Raw genomic sequence first — 23,467 nt, 5'->3', positions numbered from 1 at the left:
TGGTTGAGCTATTATTGATTTTGGGCTCAAACCCCTCAGGTACAGTCACTTTTACTCCCTGGCAGCCGACACAGGAGCACAGTCCCAAGATCCATGGGAAACCCCTGAGAAGTGTCCTCAGCAGGGATCATGATGCAGAAGAGTTTTTTTTCCTGGGGCATAAATTCAGCATCTCCCAGCCCTCCCTGGGACTGGGCATCGTGAGCAGCCGGCTCAGGTACGGGCTGTGCAGGAACCCTGCGAAGAGCCCCGGGGGTCTCAGCATCAGCCCCCTGCAACCAGCTAGAGACTGTAAGGGACCCTGAAAATGAGTTTCTTGGATTTTTCTAGAGGTGGGGACAACTGGTGTCTTTTGGATCCAGGTGAAGCACTGGAAGATGCTCCTGTCACCTCCCAGAATAAGGAGTTCACCCTCATATTTTCCTTTTTCAGATAAAAGGAAAGCCTTTGTCCATTTTGTCCCCTTTTTCCCCACTTTTCAAGGTTTCTGGTCATTTAGCTCGGCAGAAACTACAACAAAAGACCAGGTTTGGAAAAATAATCTTGCTCCAGAAACGTCTTTGGTGAGGTCTGAAGCTCTCAGGTGGCATCTCCACCACCCAGCTCAGCGAAACCCTGTCTTTTGTCAGAGACACACATATGTTTATTGGTACTGCACATCTCCAGCTCCATCACTCCTTGCATCCATTACAACGGCACTGCTCAGCTATTCACATCCAATTTGATTTATAACCCTCTAACGTCAAGGGAAAGATCTGCCTTTGATTTCAGTGATTTTAGGATAAGCTCCTAATTTCACGCTTTGTCCAAGAAGCAGATAAAATGGATTTCAGAAAGGCTTTTTTTCCTTGGAAAATTGATCTTCTTTAAACTCCTTCAAGACACAGAATTATTTCTAAAATGTCCCATAATAGAAATAACTGGTGTACTTGAAATAAATAGATTTTACAGTAATCAAATTCTTCAGCCTGGCTTTTTATCCTGTTTATTGCCCTGCGAACTCCTCCATCATAAGCCGCAGCACTTACAAACACAGAAATAAGTCACTGTCAGCCAGCTCGGAGGAGCTGAAAGATGTGCTGTAATCACACAACTTGGCGTCGCCTGGATATCGCTGTACCTTCCACGCGTTTATCTGATTCAATTACAAGGTGCGCTGTGGAGCTGAAAATACATTCCAAACACATCCGTGCGAGAGTGCCAAAATGCCACAGCTCCTCCTGAAATCCCGATTATCCCAACTGGGATGTGGGTGGTTCCACTGAGGTGGGATGAATCCCAACATCTGCCAAATATTCTTTGCTATTTGAATAGATTTATTTCATTTAAAAAAAAATTCTTTATTGCAAAATTAAGTTTGCCAAAATAGATTGCATGATAGGATTCGGAATCTGTGTCCACAAGTATCCCGTATTTGAAAAATTCCCAAGCGAGAAGATGTGACCGACCTGTCACAGCAGCCAGAATGGCACCAGGGAAAGGAGGCACGTTGGGACATTATTTTTTTCTAACTGAATTCATTTCCATTGTGAAGTAGAAGTAATTTTCTAGGGAAACAAAACTAAAATTAAAATCAATACAGCTTGTCAGCCAAGTTAAACTCAGAAAGTTCATTGTTTCCAGTTCACAAAAAAAAAAAAAAAAAAAAAAGGGATTTTCCATCCTGTCTCGGGTTCAGGGTGCAAAGCCATTGGAAATCCTAAAAGCTCCTTGGGGAAATAGGAAACCTGCTTTCTGTTCTGCTCCACTGGAGATAGATACAAGCTTCACACTGTGATTGGGGTTTATACAGTGAGGATGCCAGCGCAGGGTGAAATGGGCTCTACAGAGCAGGTTTAGCTTTCCCTGGAGGTGTGAACACGGAAACTTTGTCCCTTTCCCGTGCTGTTGGCTCATCACGACCCAGGGTTGTGGCTTTGGTCCATGGTTGATGCAGGAACATCTGCTGCTGCCTCGCCTCTGCTTCCTCTGCCCTCTGCAGTGTAAAGTCCACGTGGTTTTCGTTTCTTCTTCCTGAAATTATCGACAAAAGGGTTTTTTTTCCCCCCACGCTTCATTTTTTGTTTAATTTACTTTTTATTTAATGTATCTATTTTATCGCATTATTCAGGAAACACAAGTAGTGCCATAGGACAGGTATAGTAATGAACAGCTGGAATTCATTCATTGAACAAACACCTTTGTGAACAACCCAGAGATTGGAGCACATTTGCAGAAAAGCTCTATCGAACAGCTACGAACAAACAAACGAGTAAAAATCTAAAACCGCAGCTCGCATCTTAATGATGGAAAGAACAATCGGAGCCCCATCAATAAGCCATTAACTGCAATGACAGGCAATTGGTGGGGCTCAGCGAGTTGTCCCTCTGCGGCTCACATCTCTCTGCAGCTGGGAGGTGGATGTTTTACCTGTACGGAGCCCAACACCGCGGTCACCACCGAGCTCCTTGCATTGCCCAGCACCTGGGAGCCTTTCCCCAAGTGCTGGCATCGCCCTGGAGAGGAGATGAGAAAGTCAACCCACTTCAAAATGTCCTCCTCTGACCCTCCCAGGAGGGAATGCACACATTTCTTATTATTTTGAGATGAAATTATTTCATTCTATGCAGCAATATTTATCCCTGGAAATATTCCAGGCAGGTTGGATGGGGCTCTGAGCAACCTGGGCTAGTGGAAGGTGTCCCTGCCCATGGCAGGGGGGTGGATGACCTTTGAAGGTCCCTTCCATCCCAACCCATTCTGTGATTCTATGAAGTTTGAAATTCACACAAAGCATTGCTTTTACATCACAACATTTCTTTAATTCTTTTCTGCTTCAAAATAAGAAGCAAATAGGGTGGAATTTCCCGCGCCGGGGAATCCGGCTCCTGGCCAAGCCCAGGAGCGTGCAGACAGACACAATGCGATCGTCAGCGGCTCTGACACGCTCATAACAAGAGCTGTATTAATCCCTGAAGATGATTGATTTCAGGAAAAGATTCAAGATATCTGCTGATGTGAATCCACCCATTGTAACAACAATTTTTTTTTTTTTTTCAGTTAATAACATGACCCAAAATGGCACAAGTCTCGACTCAGATCTTGTGTAGCTCAACTGTAATGAAATCCTGTCCTGGCATCCGTAAGAGACTGGCTGCACTAACGAGGTAAGGTTCTGTATTCTCTAGGGCAACAGAGAAATTACATTTAATTACGAGAATGGAGCATCTCTGCTCATTGAATACAGCGCATCGCCGATGAGAATGATTCACTTCGCTCACGACGGCGCTGCATACGGAGCAGAGCAGCCCTGGCCGTTACCGCACAGCGGAGGAGAGAAATGCTCGCTCATCCTAAGGCAGCGGGGCAGGTTACCTGCCTTAGCTGCACATGAAATAGTTTGCAAAGAGATCAGCTTCAGAAGGGATGTGAAAGTGGGCTTAAATCTCTTTCCAGGAAGCCTGAGACAAAAATTCATTAAGATCTGCTTTGTAATAACTTCTGGGGGTTTATCCTTTTACTAGCGGTTTTCTGAGATGCAGTTTAGAAATGTCACTGAGGCTCTTCAGGACATACAGCAGCGAATGATGCTCAATGTGCAACGCCTGGAGGCCACAGGCTCAGTGCTCTAATGGGGCCATCGCTACCAGCAATTCAGAGGAAGGTGGATTTATCCCATCCCCGCCAGGGGACTGTCACCCCGGGCACATCCCATGTCTGCACTCTCCATGATCTGACTTTTTATCCAAGGGAGCCCAGTAATAATTCCTCAGCACCCATTCGTTTGTGTTTTGTGGGGTACACTTCATGTCAGGGGTATTAATGTGCTGAATTGCAGCGTGTCGGTGTTGTGGAAAGGTAAGAAAATGGAACCGACAGCAGCTCTGCTCTCAGTGAGGCAATGAGGCTGCCTTAATTAGAGCTAATTGCAGCTTTCCATCACATTAAATTGTAATGCAGAATGTTTCAGGTTGGTCCATGGGTGAGTTGTGCTGGCTGTCCCCTTCCTTCTCCCCAAAATATTAGATGACATTTGTTTTGCTGCCTCTGCACAATATGCGCCCTTCTCCAGGAATTTGTGCGAGTCGGCTGCACCAGCATAGATCCATCGTCTGCCTCCTAAAAAAGCAGGAGATGAGGTTTAGGGTCCACACTTGTCAGTGGTTTGACCCTGCTGGTAGGTGGGTCTCACAGATCCCACTGCGCAGGACCGCACCCTGTCCCAGGGGACAGCCCCTGGCAGCACCACTCGGGGCTGGGAATCTGGCTCTGTTGGGGTCTGAGTCCCTCAGTCCCCAGTGACCGCTCCGTCCTTGGCATCTCTTTGGGGCTGTTACTCAGCTGAAGGTCTCTGAGATCCCGCCCAGAAGATGAATGCAGAGCTGGAGTGGGGGAAATGCTGCTTTACAGCCTGGATCTTCTGTATATTCATGGTCAATGTCTGCTTTTCACGGAGAATTTGGACTCTTGCTGAAACATTTCAATGCCAAAATCCTTAAAACCTTTCTTTTCCAGCCAGAACCATGGTGCTTTGCCAGGGTTTTTCCTTCTGTGCGGTGCAGAACAGGAAGGATGAATCACTCCCCCTCTTCACCAAAAACTTCTCATGAAGAAGCTCAAGTTACCCCACTCCCAGACACCCCTGGAGACCTCCCACCCCCAGCCCGTTTCCAGCCACTTTTGTCCAACACCCGTCTACCTTCTGGTGGGACCTGCATATGCAAAGCCATAGGAGATGCAAGCGCTGCTATTTATAAGACAGTATCTTTTCCAGGAGTGCAGGCAATGTAATTTAAGACCAGACAAACATCTATCTGTTGGCAATTGCTGTTCATAGCCCAGCAGATCTGCTCTGGTTCGGTCTGTGCTCCACGTTATGCCCCTGGCAGATATTTCCTCCTCTTTGCGTTTCCGTATCAGCGCCGGCTGCCCTGAGACAGGAACCCAGCCTAATGACTCAGGGTCATTAATATCAGTTGTAGACTTTGCTTCCTGGCCACGTAAATGGACAGCTTTATCTTCATCCTATGCATTTGATCCATGGCCAATAGTGAGAAGCCAAAGCAGAGAGATGTGATTTTTAACAAAGAGGTAGGTTCAGCACGGAAGCGTCTCGCCGCAATTGCTCATTTTATCCGTGGTGGTTGTGCAAGAATAGGATTTTAAAATGCACGGGCAGTCCATGGGAGGCTTTTGGCTGCAATAACATCGGTAGTCATTGCCAGCAGCTTTGGTCTTATGTTATTGCCAAGAAGAAAACAAAATCAACCCCTGATTGACACACTGACCCAATAAGTCACTAACCTGAGAGATCCTGAATGGAGATCATTGCCACTCCCAGAAATATTTCACAGGACTGGCTTCCTATCCCTCCACCCCTTGATCCAGAGCCCCCCCATCTCTCCTGTAGCCCCCTTTCAGCACTGGAAGGTGCTGGAAGGTCTCCCCGGAGCCTTCTCTTCTCCAGGCTGCACACCCCCACCTCTCTCAGCCTGTCCTCGGATGGAAGATGCTCCAGCTGGAGCAGCTGCTGTGCCTGGAAGTTACTGTACTAGAGCATCTTTTGAAAGTACAGTGCTGAAATGCATTTGATGAGGGATGGGAGCTGCTCTGGCCAAGCTGGGAGGGCACTGGGAATGCCGCTGTCATGGAGCTGATGCATTGCCTGTCTTCCCTGCAAAGGTGTCTCCATCAGACCTGTTAGAGAGCGACAGCAGTGGCAGCTGGCCCTTGAACCACTGCGGCTCCACTGGCAGCCTCCGAGCTGCGGTGGGGAGCTCCAGGGACATCCTGAGATTTATGCCCAGGTCTGCTGCTGCCGTACTGTGAAGACGGAGAGAAACCATTTAACCTTTCTGTGCTTTCACTCTCCCGTCATAAAACGATTACCCTTCTACTGATGCCGTAGGAGTGGTCTCAGGTGTCATGATGTGGCCAAGAAAAAGTGCGCGTGGATGCTAAAAATACTCATGGTATATGTCAATGTCAAGCGTTCCTGCAGATCAATGTTACATGCTGCCCTTCCTCCTCTTTTTCTCCAGATACAAGAAGAAAAATGATGCTTTTGGCCACTGCTAGCTATGGGTACAGGGTGCCACGCTGAGATCCTCCATCTGGCAGCTGGCACGCAGAAATGGTTCCTGGTGCTGGGTCCACCCGAGCAGACTGCTCCAGCTGAATGGCCAGAGACCTCTGCCAGCCAGGTCCTACACTATTGACCATGTTGCATCTGCTTAAAAATGAGACACAAATCAATATGAAATAAAAATGGTCTCCAAAGTTACACCAGACCAGCTGAAATCATCGCTTTCTGCTGCCACGGGCAGGTGGGTTCCTGTCCGATGCGTTCACGGCTGGATGAATGACATGGCCATGGAGCTGTAGGAGTTGTCTGTGTGAGTGCTCCCACCTTGGCAGGTAAGAAAGACTGAAAGCATGAAGGTAAATGCCAGGGAGAGAGATTCACGTCTGTGGACTTTGCTCTGCATTCGATGTGAGCCAGGAGCATGCACATCTCACGGTCCTGTACCCGAGCACGGCTTGTGCAGGGACATCTCACACTCTGCCCAGGCTGACCTGAGCTTTCTGTGCCCATCTCTGCCCCTGACTTGCCTGAAGATTATTCTTTCTCTGTTTCCTTCAATTACAAGTTCTTAAAAGCAAAGATTTTCTTCTTGGGGTTTGTGTAACATGAGTGCATCAGAAGTTTTGGCATTGAATCTGTTTATAAAGCACATGCTCTAATTTTTCTTTATTTATCAAACCGCCTCATCTCTGATTCCCTCACACAGATGAGTAATTTTTACTCACACTTTTGAATCACAGGTCCTTGCTCTTGGAAAACTCTCAGGCTGGGTATTCTTTAAAAATTCATTGCAAAAATAAAACAGCCTCAATTTAAGCAATGAAGAATAATTCCCAGAGGAACTCAGGGGGCAGATTTAGTTTATCGATATCTCAGCCAACTCTTCCACATTGCTTCTGCAACTGCCACCAGGGAATCAAAATCCACCGATAGCTTCAGCCCTGCCTGCCACGGCGCAGGAAATAAGTGTGAAGCCTGAGCAGCGATACCAAGGAGTGTTTAGTAGGAGATTAACAGAGGAGCTGAGAGCCATCCGAGAGCAGAAACGCCACCAGAGCCCAGCCTGAGCTGCCCCGGGCTCCAGGAGGGGATGGAGAGGTGGGCTGCGGTGCAAACCCCCCCGGGCACAGGCAGCCTGAGCTCCTTTGTGCCAGGGAAAGGTCTGCACGGACAACGCGAAATGTCAGGGTATTGATCGGGCTGGGGTGATGGACACATGTCAATGTGCTGCCAGAATCAGGGGGGTTGAGCAAGGCAACGCGTCCTCAGCCAACAGGCTTGTCTGGAGCCATCCCCGGCATTGATCTCCCCGCTGAAAAATTATTGCGATCTGTCTTCAGCTTCCTTTTCCAGCAGAAAAGTCGTAGGCGAAAGGTGGGTTCCAGACTGACGTTTGGGAGAGACTCTATCAGGGAATATAGCAATAGGGCGAGGGGTAACGGCTTAAAGCTGCAAGAGGGGAGATTGAGATGAGATATTGGGAAGAAATGTTTTCCTGTGCGGGGGGTGAGGCAGTGGCCCAGGGTGCCCAGAGAAGCTGTGGATGCCCCATCCCTGGAGGGGTTCAAGGCCAGGCTGGATGAGGCTTTGGGCAACCTGGGCTGGTGGGAGGGGTCCCTGCCCATGGCAGGGGGTGGGACTAGATGACCCCTAAGGTCCTTTCCAACCCAAACCATCCTGTGATTCTATGATTTTTATGAGGTTCAGACCTAGAACACGCTGAAAGGGTTCCTGGGGATGTAGATGTGGGGACATCTGCCCACAGGGAGAGACAAGACCTGCACTGCAGTGGCAAGGGGGAGCGTGGTGTCACCACCACGGGATTCAATCAGCAAATACCATTTCAAAGCCCCAAACTAGAGATATTATTAAAAAAAAAATCTGGGAAGAAAACCACCCTCCATCATTTTTACTCTGTTGTCCACAACTTGTCTCACTCTCAGGAGTTTTAACTTTTTAAAGATTATTCTGAGAACATGCATGCATCACTCTGTGGAAAATAGCAATTATTATGTGCTACGGGGTTCTACCCATCATTACTCCCGTATAAGCAGGCATGGTAAAGCTATTTCATTCAGCCTAGCAAATTAAACCAGCCCAGTAGCTGGAATGCAGAGCAGCAGCGTGATGAATGACATACCAGGTGAACCCTACCAAGGGATTAAAGAAAACTTCCAAGTCATTTACAAAAAGCTAGAGCATTATCTATTTGCTCGGCACCATATAATTATCAAGTAATCTAAAAACTGGAAAGGAAATTAAAGTGAAAAAATAAAAACTCTCTTTTGTCCTGGAAACAAAACAACAACGAGAAATATTTTCCTTCTCAGCTCATTTGGTTTCCATATAACTGCAGCCAGTGTGATAAAACTATCTGAACACCGAGCACTGGTGCTGTGCCCAGGATTTCTTCCTGGGTTTGACTATTTTGATCTGGGTCTGTCACCAGGTTGGATTTTTAAGAAGGTCTAAAGGCAGGAACAGTGCTCATTGCCTGGTATTACTCTAAGTAATTTTTTTTTTTTGAGAAAATGCACAGAATAAATCAAGCTGCCTTTTATGTTACATGCTGTGAAAATTCCAAGATGTGCCACAGACCTGAGCAAACATTCTCCCCACGATGAGAAGGGCTGCAAAGCCCTGCTGCTCTCCCCAAAAAGGGATGCACACAAAGGGCTCAGATGGCATTCTCACCGCATGCCTAACGCCCTGCCAGATTAGCTGGTGCTAATCACACTAAACCCCGGGTTTAAAGCAAATTCATGCTCTAAGTCCTGCCTAAGAGGCTATTTGGCAAAGCACAGCTGCTTTATATGCAAAGGGAAGGTGGGCGCAGGGGGAGACGGATCTGCGATTTATGACCACTGTGAACTCCCATTTCCATTTAACAAAGGCTTAACTGAAAACCACGATTCCAATCTTTCAGGATTTCCAAATTTAGATTTCAGAACAGGGACTTAAATGTCCAAAGCTTGACAGCTTGTAGATGCGGTTTAATGATGAATCAATGCTGCGGCTTAGAGCGCTTGTAGTCCATGTTAAGAGTCCCCCTTGGTTCTTCAGCAGGTTCCTGACAATGTTGATCCGGTTCGTGGTGACTGGTCCTGGTGGCATTGTGCCTCGCTAGCCCTGAGAGATCATCCCTCCCTGACAGGCTGCTGCAAACCTGCTCGCCCGTCCCTCCGTGCCAGCCTGAATTAGGATCACTTCCATTTTTTTAATTAAAAGGTTTTGACCAGTGTTCTGCCCAAGTCTGCATACCTACACCAAATAAACTTGTATCATAGCATAGAAATTAAGGTCTAGGAGATCTGCTTCCCACCAGTCCTGGCTGATTGGCATCGGCTGCATCACTCTCCATTAACCCTTCATTAGACATCATCAGCAATTGTGTTACTTTGACGGGTTCAGTGTAAAGCTGATTAACCTGTATTCATCCAGATAATCTGATTTCCCTTTTGCAAATATTTCTCAGTGTGAGCAACCCTGGCAGGCTCCGGCAGGCTGGGGAAAGCCACCCTCTTCTCCTCGTTACCTCTGATGTTTCATTTCTCATCCAGAAAGCTTTCCCTTCCCCTCCAAACCAGGCTTTAGCTGTAGATGTTTTCTCACACTGATGTGAAATCACAGCTTTCACGCTCTTTAATAAATTATTCTTAAGCAGTTCCCAATTACCATTCGCACGCTGCTGTCTAAATTCCAATTAGCTCGTAATTATTCTTGGCTTTGTGGAACCGGCCGCTTGAAAGCAGCACACACTCACACGTGCACACACATATAGATATTTTATTGCATTAAATTATATGATCGATTGGGGATTACTATATTAGAAGCTTTGAAAGCTCCTCCTGGGCTGCCTGGCTGACACGGCAGGGCAGAGAGAGCTGCTCTTCACTTTTTCCACTTATTTTTGGAGTTCAGCGCAGCCGCTGCATTAATCACATCTCTGCACACACCCTCCCGGCTCCCCGCGCATCGTCTGGGCTCAGCACCGCAGAGCTCTGGCTGCGCTTTGCAAATGCCAGGGATCCAAACCGAGACCCCAGCAGAAAGGCAGGAGGAAACTCCGGTTAATATTTAATGTTTCCATAGGAAGCAGCTGTGCGCGGCTCTGCCACGTGGTGCGGACGCTCTCGTGGCACGGAGGGAGAGGGGAGAGCAAACACACATCGCCCACACTGGTGGAAAAATCCATCGAAAACATGCCTTTTCGTTTAAAGAGCTGGTTACAGCTCAAATCACTTCAGCCATTGCATATAGTAGTGTAGCTAAATTTATTTTTTAGCTTGAAAACTAAAAAAAAAAAAAAAGTTATGCCTTAGAAGGAGAAAGGCTGAGCGTGCCTGCAGGCACTGTCTGAGACGTTTCCAACGGCTTTTTATGCAAGCAGAGCTGCGACTGTGGCCTGACCACGCAGGGAAAGACGTTTGCAGAGCTCGGAGGCTCCAGCATCCCAGGGGACCACATCCTGGATTCAGCACTGGGTCACCAGTACCGTCTTCCCGGAGCACCAGCTCGTGTATGTGCATCTCTGGGTGTCCTTTCCCACCTGTAAATGCTCCTCCTCGAGCACGTGCTCCCAAGTAAGCTCCAGCACCAAGCCAGCACCCTCCTAAAATCCCCAGCTCTTCATCAATTGACTGATTTGGAAGAACCCTGTAGACCAGACTTGTTTCAGCACACCAAGGCTGCAGAGCAAACCAGGGCTTTGCCAGCTGATCCTTTACATCCCTCAAATTTTCCATAGGTGTACACATGTCCTAGCTGAGGACTGTTTAATGTTGTGTTTCATTCACTGCAATAACTGCCCTGCTCTCTCGCAGACAGCAGGCAGACGGGCTCAGCATGCCCCGAACTCGCGGCTCTATCGCACACAGAGTTTTTTATTAATTTGCTGCAAGCCTTCAGCAGTGTGCAGAACTGATTTTTTTTTTTTTTTTTTTTTTTTTCCTTGGTCCCTGCATGGACAAAAGCCAAGCTTTATAAATCAACTGTGTAAACAGAAATATCCTTCTTCCTTGAATGTGATTATTATTTCGAAAAAGGAGGCTGTCGTTTTCAGAGGCAGAAAACCTGTTTAATCTGGAGACACTGGCTCCGATGCCAGCTGCTAGTTACCATAACATTTTTCTTCTGTCCTAAATTTCAGAGAAAAAATTAAAAAATCCCATATAGACTGGTTTTGGACAGTCTTTGACCAGCTAAGGTAATTTTCAGAGCCCCAAACACTTTTTTCTTGCGTTACATCTATAAACTCTTTTTATAGCCATTCTCAGCGGTGGCCTCACACCCCCCAGTGAAACCAGAGCTCTGCCCGGTTGCACTCCCATTATACATTTTTTTGGCCTTCAAGAGCTTAGTCTAAAAATAGGTGATGAAGAATGGGAGAAGAGACGTGGCGTCCCCAGGAGGGTGGAGGGGAGCTTCCCCAAACCCCACAGAGCTGGCGGCAGAGCCAGGAACCAAATTCCCGTCTCCAGGAATGCTGTCCCTCCGCTTCCAGTGCTTTGGCATTTGTGTTTGTGCTTTTATTTTGCATCGGTTCTTGCTGCAAGGACATACTTGATGCAAAGCAGCTCCTGTGTCTCAGCAGGGCTAACAGATATCATTTACTCATTGTCTTCTAGTTATAAATATTTACCAGAGGACAAAGGAAGGAATGGAATCCTCCGACACTGTGCACAGGGTGCTCAGGATGCAGATAGACCCAAATCCTGCAAAGGCATCGATGGCACCGACATGGTGCCCCTATGGACCATGACACAAATGCATTAATGCAGAATATTTGTTTCTGGAGTCCAAGGTGATTTGTGGGACCAAGGAAATGCAGCAACTCCAACAGGGTGGCTTTGAAGGCACCGGTGCAGGACACACGGAGGAACCTCTCCCCTCCACGAAAGGTGCCGACCAACATCAAGAGAGCCGGGAGATGGAGAAGGCACCCGGGAAACATGAGGCATGAGAAAAGGTGACACAAATGTGGTGTTTAATCCAGAACAGAGAAGATGACAGGAAAGGCTTTTGCTTGGCATTTGTGAAGCAAAGTCATTTCTTTTCTTAGAGGCTGTTTGAGGTCCCTCCAAAAAGAGGATGAGTAAAGTTTTCCTTTTTCCTGGCAGCTTTGGAAAGCCTGAGGCTGCATTTCCCCCCGTGCTGCACATGGCTCCACGTGCCCATCTCCAGGTGGCTCCTGCCCATCCCTGCGGGTCTGGGATGGGGACCACTGCTGTGGCGGGAGGGGATGGAGACAGGGACACAGGGATGGGGACGGGGATGGGGATGGGAGGGCTCCAGGAAGGCTGGGCTGCAGGAGCCCAGCGCTGGAGGGTGACTCATGGAGAGCTGGAGGCTGCTCGGGTTCATGCTGGGACAGGAGCAAACCTCTGCATTTCGCCTCGTTGCTCCTTGCTAACGGAGCCGCGCAGCCCAGCACCAGCAGCACGTGTAGATCTTCCCTGCCCCCTGGTACGGGTGCAGCCCTGGCTCTCCAACAGCCCCTCTTCCCCCTCCTCATCCCTCTGGAAGCAGAATTTTGAATTTAAAAAAATAAAAAAGAAGTATCGTGCTGCAGTCTGTTTTAATCACCTGCTAGTTTTTTTTAACACCACCAATATAAAAACATTCCCAGCATAAGTCATCTGCAAGCAATTTGAGTTCTCCCTTACATAACCCGGGTCCACCTACAGCTTTAAAAGTTGATTTGTTTCTTATTTCATTCTGCAAAGAATGCAAACTCCTTTTTCCATCATGACAACTCTCTCCTGCCTCTGACCCATGGCTCCGAGCTATGGGGGACGGGTGACCGCCGGGCGCAGCAGCACCTGGAGCAGAGACGTGGGACCTTCTGAGGACCTCAGCTGAGATGTCCTTGGCCTGGGTGAGCCAGGGAGGGATGGGGAGGCTTTGTAGGGGTTTTAAAAAAGCAGGGGGGTTCCCAAGGCACTCTTGCAGCTCATCCCTCCTTCAGTAAGGCAGAGACTGTTTCAAAAAAAAAACAAAAAAGTTTTTTGGAGTTGTGACCTGAAGAGGGAAGGGCACTGTGAAAGGACAAAGCACACCTTTTCCCTCCTGATGTTCTCAGGACAATCAAAACATTGCTGGGCTTTTCAGTCTTAGTGCAGGAATGATGCTGGAACTTGCACTGTGTAGGATACCCATCTCTTTTAACTTCCCTTTTATAATTATCTTTACAATTAATGGCAGTTTCCATTCCTGCAGCCCTTCAAGAAGCTTTTGTCACCTTCACAGCTCATGCACAGAAGCCAGACCTTTTATTGTGGGTTTGTTTTTTTTTTTTTTTTTTCCTCCTTTCTCCTGCCTAAAAAGATCCTGAAATCTCCCAAAGAAAAATTATTTCCATGTGATCCCGGCACTTTCTCTCTTGGCTGGAACGCTGGATGTGGTTTTGGGTCTGTGGTTTTTTGATCCATTTTTTTTTTCTATTCACAAATTTTTTTGCTTTTCATTTCCATCATTGTGAGAGGCACCGTGCAACCCATCAGACCGGCTGCGAGTCCAAAGGAAACTGCAGCAGGACAAAAGCACAGGAACCCAGCACGAGTTGATGCAAGCAAAGACACAAGCAAAAACCCCTGCTTTTGCAAACAGCCTAGCTGCTGGGTTTCACAAAGAGCCGGACTGACTTTCAGTGTTTCGTTTGGACTCCAGCTAGGAAGCTGCAGCCGCCACCGAGAACTAAAAAACCTGAATGAACGGCAGCTTTCATATTATGCATCCTGCTGAGCAGCAGCAAGGACAGTAAGAGACAGAGGTTCTGAGTCACACGGTAAGTTAAATGGATCGAAGTTGGGGAAAAAAAATACTATTGCTATAGGGAACAAAGTGTTCCCACCCTGCAGAAGCCGGTTGCTTGGGTGAGGCTTCACTGCCGCAGGCAAAATCAGCGCAAGGCCAGGTTATTGCTGAGCTGGCTCAAATTTGTTCCTACTAACACTCCTCGTCTCTTTAACCACCTTTTGCACTCCAGAGCGATGCTTGCTTCTATTCTGATCTTGCTCTTAGCCGTGGCTGGGCAGTGGGATGGGGACAGTGCTGATCTGATGCAGGCTCCCCTGCTGCCATGGGAGCCCAGGGCAGGAAAAAGCTGATTCTTGGCATCTCCTGCAGCTGTGGAAACTTTCCGGGCACTTTGCTTCTGCAGCCTCACTGGGGAACCGCAGTTGTTTGAAACGTGCTGCTCGCTCCCAAGCCATGGGCAGGGCTTTGCAGCAGTGAGACAGGAGGGTCCCCTGCCCCTGTGTCCCACCCCCGGACCCGCGGCAGGGACCCCTCTGCCTGCTCATGGAAAGCCGAGATCCCGGAGCAGCCGGGTCAGTGGCAGCAAGTCCCGGGAAAGCTGCTGTTCCGCTGGGAAGGGCGAGGGAGAGTTGGGTGCCGTCCACTCCATCAAAGTGATTTGTTCTATCGGAGACGCTGCCCTGGGAGTGATGTACTGGAACGTGCCCTGTGGCAGCGCGGGGCTGAATCACCGGCGGGGTTTGCTACGGAGACGGGACGGCTTTCAAGGAGCCGCTGAGGCTGGAGCAGAGCCATGTCCAGGACATTGCCAGGAGCTGGAGGTGCAGGCAGGGAAGAGGAGGAGAAGAGGAGGAAGAGTTGTTTCTTTAGGAACCAGCAAACATCTTTTTTCTCCCTGAGATAAGCGTGATACCAGCAGCTGCAGCACCATGCGAAGATGCTGGTGCCCAGGGGCACAGGACCGTTCCCATCCAGGCACACTGCAGGGGGCTGCGTTAAAGCCATACAGCCCCCCAGGTCTAAGCGTGTGCGGGAAGCAGGAAGGGATGTTTGCTTGGGATCCTCATCTCTTCGCACACCTGAGAGGTGAGAGCACGTGGGGACTGCGTGAGCTGCTGCTGCTCAGGGTTGTACTGGTTGTACTGGTGGGGGTGAAGGTGTTCCACCTCCTCCCCGAGACAGAGGAATTGGGGCGAGTCACCCACACTGGAAACAGGCACAGGCTAAAAAAGCACCAGACAATAAAAAACAAACCAGATCATTAGAAATGGAGCTACAAACTCACTGACCAGATGTCCACCCAAGCCATTACAAATATGGATGCGGTTAACATTCCCGGAGCTCTCCATGGCTGGATCCTGGCTTTGCCTCTGTTCCCACCCCACTCACAACTCTCCGGGCTCAAACCGGCCCGACTGGCTCTAGTAGCATTCCCATCCCCTCTTCTGCTTCACCCCAGCGTTGTATAAACACTGCGGACACGAGGGCGTTAACGTCGGTCATCTGCAAACCACTACAGCCAGCGGAAATTTTTAAACCATGTTGCTTTTTGGCATCCAAATATTCTTGACTGTGAGCCCTCAAGTCACTTCATGGCTGCAGACGGGCTCCGGATGTTCGGCTTGAGCGAAGCATCCCTGCAGCATCGTGTCGGAGAGGAGCTGCCCCGTGCTCGGCTCCGGCACCGCAAGCAGAGGAACAGCCCTGGCTTGGAAAACACACAAGCTCCTTCAGGCTTTTTTACAATAAGTTGCTCATGAAGAAATTTTAGATCCTCCTGGGGAAGAAAAAGAAAAAAAATCACAAATAAATGATTTCCAAGAGGAAGTCCAGTGTCCAGACAAACCCAGCCCTAAGGATGCTTCGCTTCCTGCTGCTGGCGATGCAAAGGGCTCCGGAGCGGTGAGGAGGTCGAGGCTGGACAGAAGACAAAAGGTAAAAAAGCAGAACCGGAATTTTTTCCATCTCTGGAACAATGCCGAGGTTCGAGGCTGACACATCCATGTGTTTTCCATCTCTGTGGCGCAAGAAAGGTTTGACTCTGAACTGCCCCCAGATGACCCATGCAGCCCAGATCGGTCACTAATTCAAACGGGCGGTGGCTGGCGCTGTCCCGCACACTGTGAATTTAAAAACAAAGATAGTCATAGATTGCTTTTCCGAGTGAAGCCCTGGGAATAACAGGAAAGAAGATGCTGGCAGGAATTTAAAGCGCAGCTCAGGGATCCAAGAACAATTTCTGCCGTGTGAGCTCTCAATAAAGCAGCGTGTGAGCTCAGCACAGGTATTAATGGGATTTATTCTGCCAGCATCCCTGCGGGGTAAGGTCGTACTTCCACTGTGCCCAGTGAAAAACATGGGCCTGGGGTAGATTAAGGGAGAAGTGTACCTTGAAATGCCCATGGACCATGGCTTGGCCAAGATCAGGGTTCCCATTGCAATCTCTGTGTTGCCAACCAGAGGGAAAACCTTTTGGTCCAGCCTCCAGGCTGACTGGCTTTGCATCCTTGCTCTATTTTCTCTGTGTGCAGAGCAAGTGAGCTATTTTTGCAGATATTATGGGGATTTCTTATCATTTCAATTGCACAAATGTGTTCCTTCATATCGAAGTGTTAAAATTCCTCGGGTACACAGAATGATTAAAAAGCTTTGCGTGAGCAAATGCGCTGCATACATAAGCTGTCTACCTTGAGCTATAAGATTAAACTCAATCATGAACCAAAAAAATCAATCAAGGTGCTCTCTCCAGCTGTAATAGCATCAGGAAAATATATTTAAATAAGAAGCTGCACAGAAGAAGAAAGAATCACATCATTTAACTCCCTGAACTGGAACTAATGGTTTCTGCCCTTCCCTAGCAAAGGTCTGGGGCATCTCTAGAGCCCTGCGTGGGAGCAATTTGGCTTGTTTTTGGCTGGCAGACACTGGGAATGCCAGGTGTTGCTGGAAAACCAGCACTTTGGATGCAGGTTATTCATTACAGGTTAAAAAAAAATGTGTAAATAAAAAGATTGATGGATTATATTTAAGTTAGAGAACTTTCAAGGTCAGTGCAAAGCAAAAATATGTTATTTAATCATCTCTTCTGCCTTGGACTGAGCATGGTAGACAACAGCATCCCTGGTTGGGCACTGCATCCTGACCAGCAGTGTGTTAAAGGGTTGGTATTGCTTGCTCTGGTTAGAAAGACAGACACACCCTTTCAGAAGGGTCTGAACAACTGGAGTATTTGGATTTAATGCAAGGAGACTGGTATTTTCACTTGTTTTTCTTCTTGTTTTGGGCCAGGCAGAAATACCTGAACAAACAATCCCTTTTGGTAATATTTTAATCTTGTCTTTCCACTCGGAAATTCAGAGGGGAAGAAAAGGGACAGAAAAAGCCAAGTCTTTTTATACCTTAGCTAAAGAGTGGTTTCAGTCAAAGAAATCTTTCATTACATTTAAGCAGCTCTCCAACAATAACATCTATTCTGATGTTATAACGAACACAAACAACCACCAGCCATCCTCATCACCAAAATCCACTGAAATTCGCTGCCTTTTCATCAGACGTCTTATTTCATCATTCATAAATTGTAATTTTCTTTGCCAGAATATTGCCCAAAAGATAGATCTGCCCATTCAGCACATGCAGAATTTCTTCCTTAGCATCAGATTAAATTCACACTTGGTTGCTGGGCTCCATCCGGGCTCCACTTGCAGAGGCTGGGGGCTGTGAATGGGGAGGCTTGAAAGTCATCTAGGAAGAGCAAATAATTTATCTTGCAATTACCTATTGCAACAGAACAGGTCGTGGGCTCGGCCTCATGGGGAGTTTTCTGCTTCGCGAGCGTTTTGCAAGAAGTGTCAGAAGCATCAAAGCAATTTACATTTTTCGACATGTTGCCGCAAGCTTTTCAACTGAAACGTTTCAAACTCATCGGCAATTAACTGTTTCAAAATGAACCCCAGCTAAAGAAGAGCCAAACAAGCTGAACTGAAAAAAAGAGTTTTGAGACAGGGAGGGCATTTTCATGTCCTCGGGTAAAATATTTACAGATTGCAAAGCTTCCAAAGACAGGAGACCGGTTTCCCTCCCAGCCGTTAGGATGCCTGTGTGTCTGTCATAATCTCTGGGTTTTTCTACCCGATGGGAATAACAAGTTTTCTGAATTGAACCAGTTTGCAGGTTCCTCATACGGAAGACAAAGACATGAATTTATCCTCCCAGTTTCCATCTGTTGCTTTCAGGATGCTCTTGCCCATCTCTAGAGAGGTGTCATGAAGGATGACCAAGGAGAAACGAACTCAGTTTTGCAGCCTTGGGGCATTCAGCTCGGTACTAATGCATCATTTCAGGCTCTAACGAGTGTGTCAGCTGGCGGTGGGAAGGAGGATGGATGTTGCTTGGTGGGAAGGAGGATGGATGTCCCTCGGTGGGAAGGAGGATGGATGTCCCTCAGTGGGAAGGAGGATGGATGTCCCTCGGTAGGAGGGAGGATGGATGGATGTCTCTCGGTGGGGAGGAGGATGGATGTCCCTCGGTGGGAAGGAGGATGGATTTATGTCCCTCCTGGGTGGGGATCTGAGTGATGTGCGGGAGAGGCAGCCATCCAGCCCGGGCTCTGGTGAGTCATGGCCAGAGCAGAGCAAAGCCCAGCTCGTTGTTTGCTGCCTTCTCTAAGAAAATGAACCTGTGCAGCTGAAGTCAAATCCATCATCGCCACATTTGCGAAAATAAGACCACAATAATTATCTTTAAGGGAAAAAACAAATGGCTAAAAACAGCCTCTCGCTTTACCTCACAGGGCTGAAATTCTGAGCTTCATCCTTTTGTATTTTTTTTTTCCAAGGCATCAGATTTGACTTCCCCACCACCACAAGAATTATATTTGCTTCTCCTCTGAAATTTGGCTCAAATCATTCTTTTCTCCAGATTGACATGATCTTATTATAAGGAAATCCTTACCAGGTTTGTTTCCTTTCCTGATGAACATTTGATTTCTCTGGTTTGGGGTTTTTTCCTTCATCTGATCTCCGGTTTTGTGCTGGATATCTTCCAAATATAATCCCATATTGCTGAATTCATCGTCCTTTTCTTGCAGTCCTCTCAGACTCTTTGCTCTCTTACCTTTTTCTTATTTTACTTCTTCTTCTGTCCCTTCTTGTCTGCTACGAGCAGACTGCAAATCTGAAACTCTGTTTATTCACATACATCATTAAGGTTTCACCTAACCACAGATATTGCAACCAAAACACACTTCAGTGAACTAACTTCACTAACTTTTTGAAGGAAAACATGGTGTGGGGGTGTCAGGTCTAGGATGCCCTAAACTGGCTGGATTGTTGCATCATTTGCTTCTTTTTTTTTTTTTTCCCAATGCAATTTCTAGCCGGTAACTTGAGTAATAGTTCTTCATGAATCATGCAAGTGGCCATGATTTCTTCGGGGGGTGCTTGGATCACAATACTGTAAAATGCGCACAACCTGAACACTGATTTTTCACCCAGACTTTTTTTTTTTTTCCCCTTAAGTCACTTCTGAAAAAAAGAAAAGTCATTCATCTTAGGGAGAATAATGGCCTATAAAAATGTAAAGTAATTTCTTCATATTTATGAATCCTTTCCCTGCCGCCCATTATGAATACCCCTCTTAATGAATGCTCTTTCTCCTTCATGAAGGTATTATGAGCAGTTATGCCCTCTGGTTTTAATGTTCTGGTAATGTAATCAAATGCCCTACACTTTATCCCCAGGGTGTTGACTGCCCACGCTCCTAAGAAGGGCTAAATAGCTTTCAGTCCCCCAGGGGATATATTGGCCCTGATTGCCTGGGACTCTGTGTGAACATGTCTTTAGACCATGTGTATATGCACCAACTGTAATCACAGCAGAGGAGACCCCAGGAACATTACATGGACCCCGAATGCTCTCCATCGTGCAAACTTTCTGTTCTGGTCACATACGGGCTGGTTATTGATGAGCTGGTGGCCTTTTAGACTTGCATTGCATTTCTGCTCCTGTTTGGCAGCACGGAGATGGCTTAAGAAGTGAATGAAAATTAAAAAGGACTTAATGAAAATGAAATTCAGGCCCTGAACACTGATAGAAAGAGAGTATTAATCCCGCCTCAGACTTGTGCCTGGAATGAGGTACAACTGTGAACAGAAAGATGATTTCAAGTTGTGACAGATTTGATGAAAGAACTTTCGTTGCTGTCAAAAGGAAGGTTATTATGTTGCCGCTAATAAGTATTCATGGGGTTGCCAAGGAGCTGGATTGCACCAAGTAATAAAAGGTGTGAATGACAGTTCTTCTGGGCAGGTAAGAACTAGAAGAAAGCATCTCCCAAGAATGCCTGTACAACCCAAGTACCTTGCCCCATGCTGACAATTTTTTAATATTTTTGCAATTTTGTGCATTTCATGCGCGGTGAAGCCTTTGCAGAGTTCTGGGGCAGGATGCCCTCCCTCCTTCCCTCTGCACAGCCCAAACATGCAGATGGGACCTGTGTGTCCGTTGAGCTATTTCTGAAAGCCAGGACATCTAGGTGCTACCTTCCCCACCTGTTCCAGGAATTAAAGCTGCTAGAAGAGGAGCTGTAAAAGCTGTTCCCAGCCTGAGGTCAACAAGAGTCCATCTGACTCACTGGGCTTTGGATAAGGTCCAAAAAGGCATCGGTCCAAATTCTGCCTTGTACGAAACACCACCGCAATCAGTAGAATGACACTAATTATACATGGTACGAGGAGGCAGTTGCTTGTCTCCAGCTCCAATCCCTCCACAGGAAGAGTGCTGATGGGGAGTTAAAGCAAATCCACCTCCTTTGCCCCACCAGAAACATTTTCTCTCTGTTCATTTCACCCAGTATCGTGGGCCTTTGGAGCTTGCCACTAGCAGATGAAAATGTAACAGATGATCTCCAAAACTAGCATTTCTGCAGAGCAAACCCCAGTTCAGTCTGTTTGCTGCAGCTGCTTGGCTTCTCATTCTGCATTTTGGAAAATAAAAATGGAAAGCATAAGCATAGACAGAAATTCTGCTAGGAAGAGCACATGGATATGGTAAAAGCCACAAACTGCTTGGCAAAGGCACCTTGGGAGGAGGTTACCAGCAAGAGGCTGGGAGAGACCATCTAAAGAGACAAATGCTTTTGGTTTATTTTAGTTTCTTTTTCCTCCAGGTTTTTCCTAAAAAAAAAAAAAAATCAGGTTTAGGCTCTGTATCTAAATAAAGGTTCACTTGCTACATCTGATTTTGAATTTTTCAGGATGGCAATGCAATAAACAAACCAACACTTCATGTCTTTTACCCAGCAGCTTTTGCAAGGGCTGTTCCAACCACCACCAGGCAGCGAGTGTGCCTTGAACAGCGCTTGCTACAACAGCTTTAAGTATCTCAGCCTTAGCTTCCAATCTCAGCTGGCTTTGGCTCTGGTCTTTTTTTTCTCTTTTTTTTTCTTTTGTTTACCTGGCGTCTCGTGTCAGATATTCCAACCGTAGGTAATGAGGGACAGGGATTGCCTTTTCCGTTGCTTGTAAACAGTACACAGTGGGGCACTCTTCCTACCTGGAGTCTCCTGGTGCCACTACGAGATAAGCTAATAATTAATCAGAAGAAATGCACCCGGTGGTAACATTAACAGATGGCCCATCAGAAGTGCCAATTCGAATCCCTGTGTTAATCATTTCTGTTCCTTTGCTCGGTCCAGCTGGCTCTGCTGAAGATGAGTGCCATGTTGTTCCTGCTCTTGGTGTCCATGGCAAACGTCGGTGCTGTGCTAGACAAGGGTCTACCAAGGCGGGAACAACCGCGGCGCCTCTCGTGCGTGCGATGCTGCGGGCCTTCGGAGCAGCCCGTCTCCATCATCTCCTCCCGATACACGAGGATGAGCAGCGACCCTGCCTATTCGGTACCCAAAGTCCAGCCCACTATAGATATCACCATCCTCAAAGGTGGGTACAGCTGATGACCATGATCACATCCTTTATCTTACTTGCTCACCCGCATTTTGCAAGATGTGCTCCTCCCTGTACTAAGAAACTCATCCACTTTATTTACCCCAAAGAAGGGCAAGGGCTGTAACTGTGTGCAAATGAGAAGAGTTGGTGAAAGACACTAATCCATCAAAACCCAGAATCAGTGGAAGCTCAACTTAGGTCCCACTAAAAACCCGATGCAAGTGTTATCACAGAATTACTAAACGGTAGTTATAAACTAGGAAGGATGCTCACTCGCTTTTTCCATTGCACATTTTTTGTCTCAGTAAGGCAGGCAAAAAAAAAAAAAAAAAAAGCATATAATACAGGAGATGTGCCAGGGAGTCCTGCAAGTGGGGCTGCGCAGACCAGACAAACCCAACCACCTCTTCCAGACCCAAATCAGACCTCAGCAAAATCAGTAACTTTTCTTGCCCAAACCTCTGGACACAGGGACTGGGTTCATGAATACTGGATTCATCCAACTGCTGTGGTCAGGCTTGGATATTGAACATTGGCCCAACAAGCTCAGTGGGGCCAGCTTTCACCTGGCACTCTTATCCTTCTGAAAATTAAGAGCGTGCTGGTGTCTGACCAATGCTTCCAGATATCCATACTGGGAAAACAGCATTTTAGCAGCTGCTTTGCTGGTTGTCTCCAGCAAGGATGCTTCTGCAGCCTGGGCTACGCCTGCTTGTGTTTGACAAGGTTCTCCTTTATGCCCACAGGTGAGAAAGGTGAAATGGGAGAGAAAGGGTACCCTGGAGCAGTTGGGAAGGAAGGACAAAGAGGGTTACGTGGTGTTAATGGACAGAAAGGCCAGAAAGGCCAGCCTGGCCCACAAGGCCATTCCTGCAAGCAGCTCTACGCCGCCTTCTCGGTGGGTCGGAGAAAACCCCTTCACAGCTCAGACTACTTCCAGCACGTCACTTTTGACACCGAGTTCGTGAACCTCTACAAGCACTTCAACATGTTCTCGGGGAAGTTCTTCTGCTATGTGGCAGGAATCTACTACTTCAGCCTCAACGTCCACACCTGGAACTTCAAGGAGACCTACCTGCACTTGATGAAGAACGAGAAAGAGGCGGCCATCCTCTACGCCCAGCCCAGTGACCGGAGCATCATGCAGAGCCAGAGCCTGATGCTGGACCTGCAGGAAGGAGACGAGGTCTGGGTGAGGATGTTCAAGCGGGAGCGAGAAAATGCCATCTATAGCGAGGAGTCTGATGTTTACATCATCTTCAACGGCCATTTAATCAAGCCAGCCGTAGAGTAGCCATGCATCAGCTTTAGGCTCAAAGCTTTGGTAGATAGATTAGCATCTTCCCTTTTAGAAATGCACACATCTAGTTCCACTTGGAAGGATCACGGGCCTCCTGGCCTGCCAACAAAGTTGTCTGTCCATGCCAAAGACACCTGTGTGGATGGAGGTGACTGTTCCAAGGTGGTGCAAGCTACACAAGTACCGAGAAGGCTTCAGCCCTTATGTGCCCTGAAGAAGACCCATGTATAGATCCCCAGTAACATCCCTAAAGAGTTTGCCAGGTTGGCAGCAAAAATTTAACTTCTTTGCTCTTCTTTAGAGAAGACAATTATATCTGAGGATCATCTTCAGATACCAGTTATCTGGGTGCTAGTTAAGGACTGTCAGCAGTCCTACAACAACACTTGAGTATCTTTGTTGT

General features: G+C 47.4%; 1 protein-coding gene across 1 annotated transcript; it reads left to right on the top strand.

Annotated features, from left to right (window-relative positions):
- The first annotated feature begins 13,593 nt into the window (after positions 1–13,593).
- C1QTNF8 (C1q and tumor necrosis factor related protein 8) lies at positions 13,594–23,058 on the top strand. The gene is made up of 3 exons (XM_010086517.1): positions 13,594–13,850; positions 21,515–21,758; positions 22,511–23,058. The coding sequence occupies exons 2-3, from the start codon at positions 21,530–21,532 to the stop codon at positions 23,056–23,058; spliced, it is 777 nt and encodes a 258-aa protein (XP_010084819.1). The 5' UTR covers positions 13,594–13,850; positions 21,515–21,529.
- The last annotated feature ends 409 nt before the right edge of the window (positions 23,059–23,467 follow it).

The sequence above is a fragment of the Pterocles gutturalis genome, unplaced genomic scaffold (genome assembly GCF_000699245.1).
Source record: "Pterocles gutturalis isolate BGI_N339 unplaced genomic scaffold, ASM69924v1 scaffold8766, whole genome shotgun sequence".
NCBI lineage: Eukaryota > Metazoa > Chordata > Aves > Pterocliformes > Pteroclidae > Pterocles > Pterocles gutturalis.
Note: the sequence above shows the minus strand (reverse complement) of the source record. Positions and strands in the feature narration are given on the sequence as shown.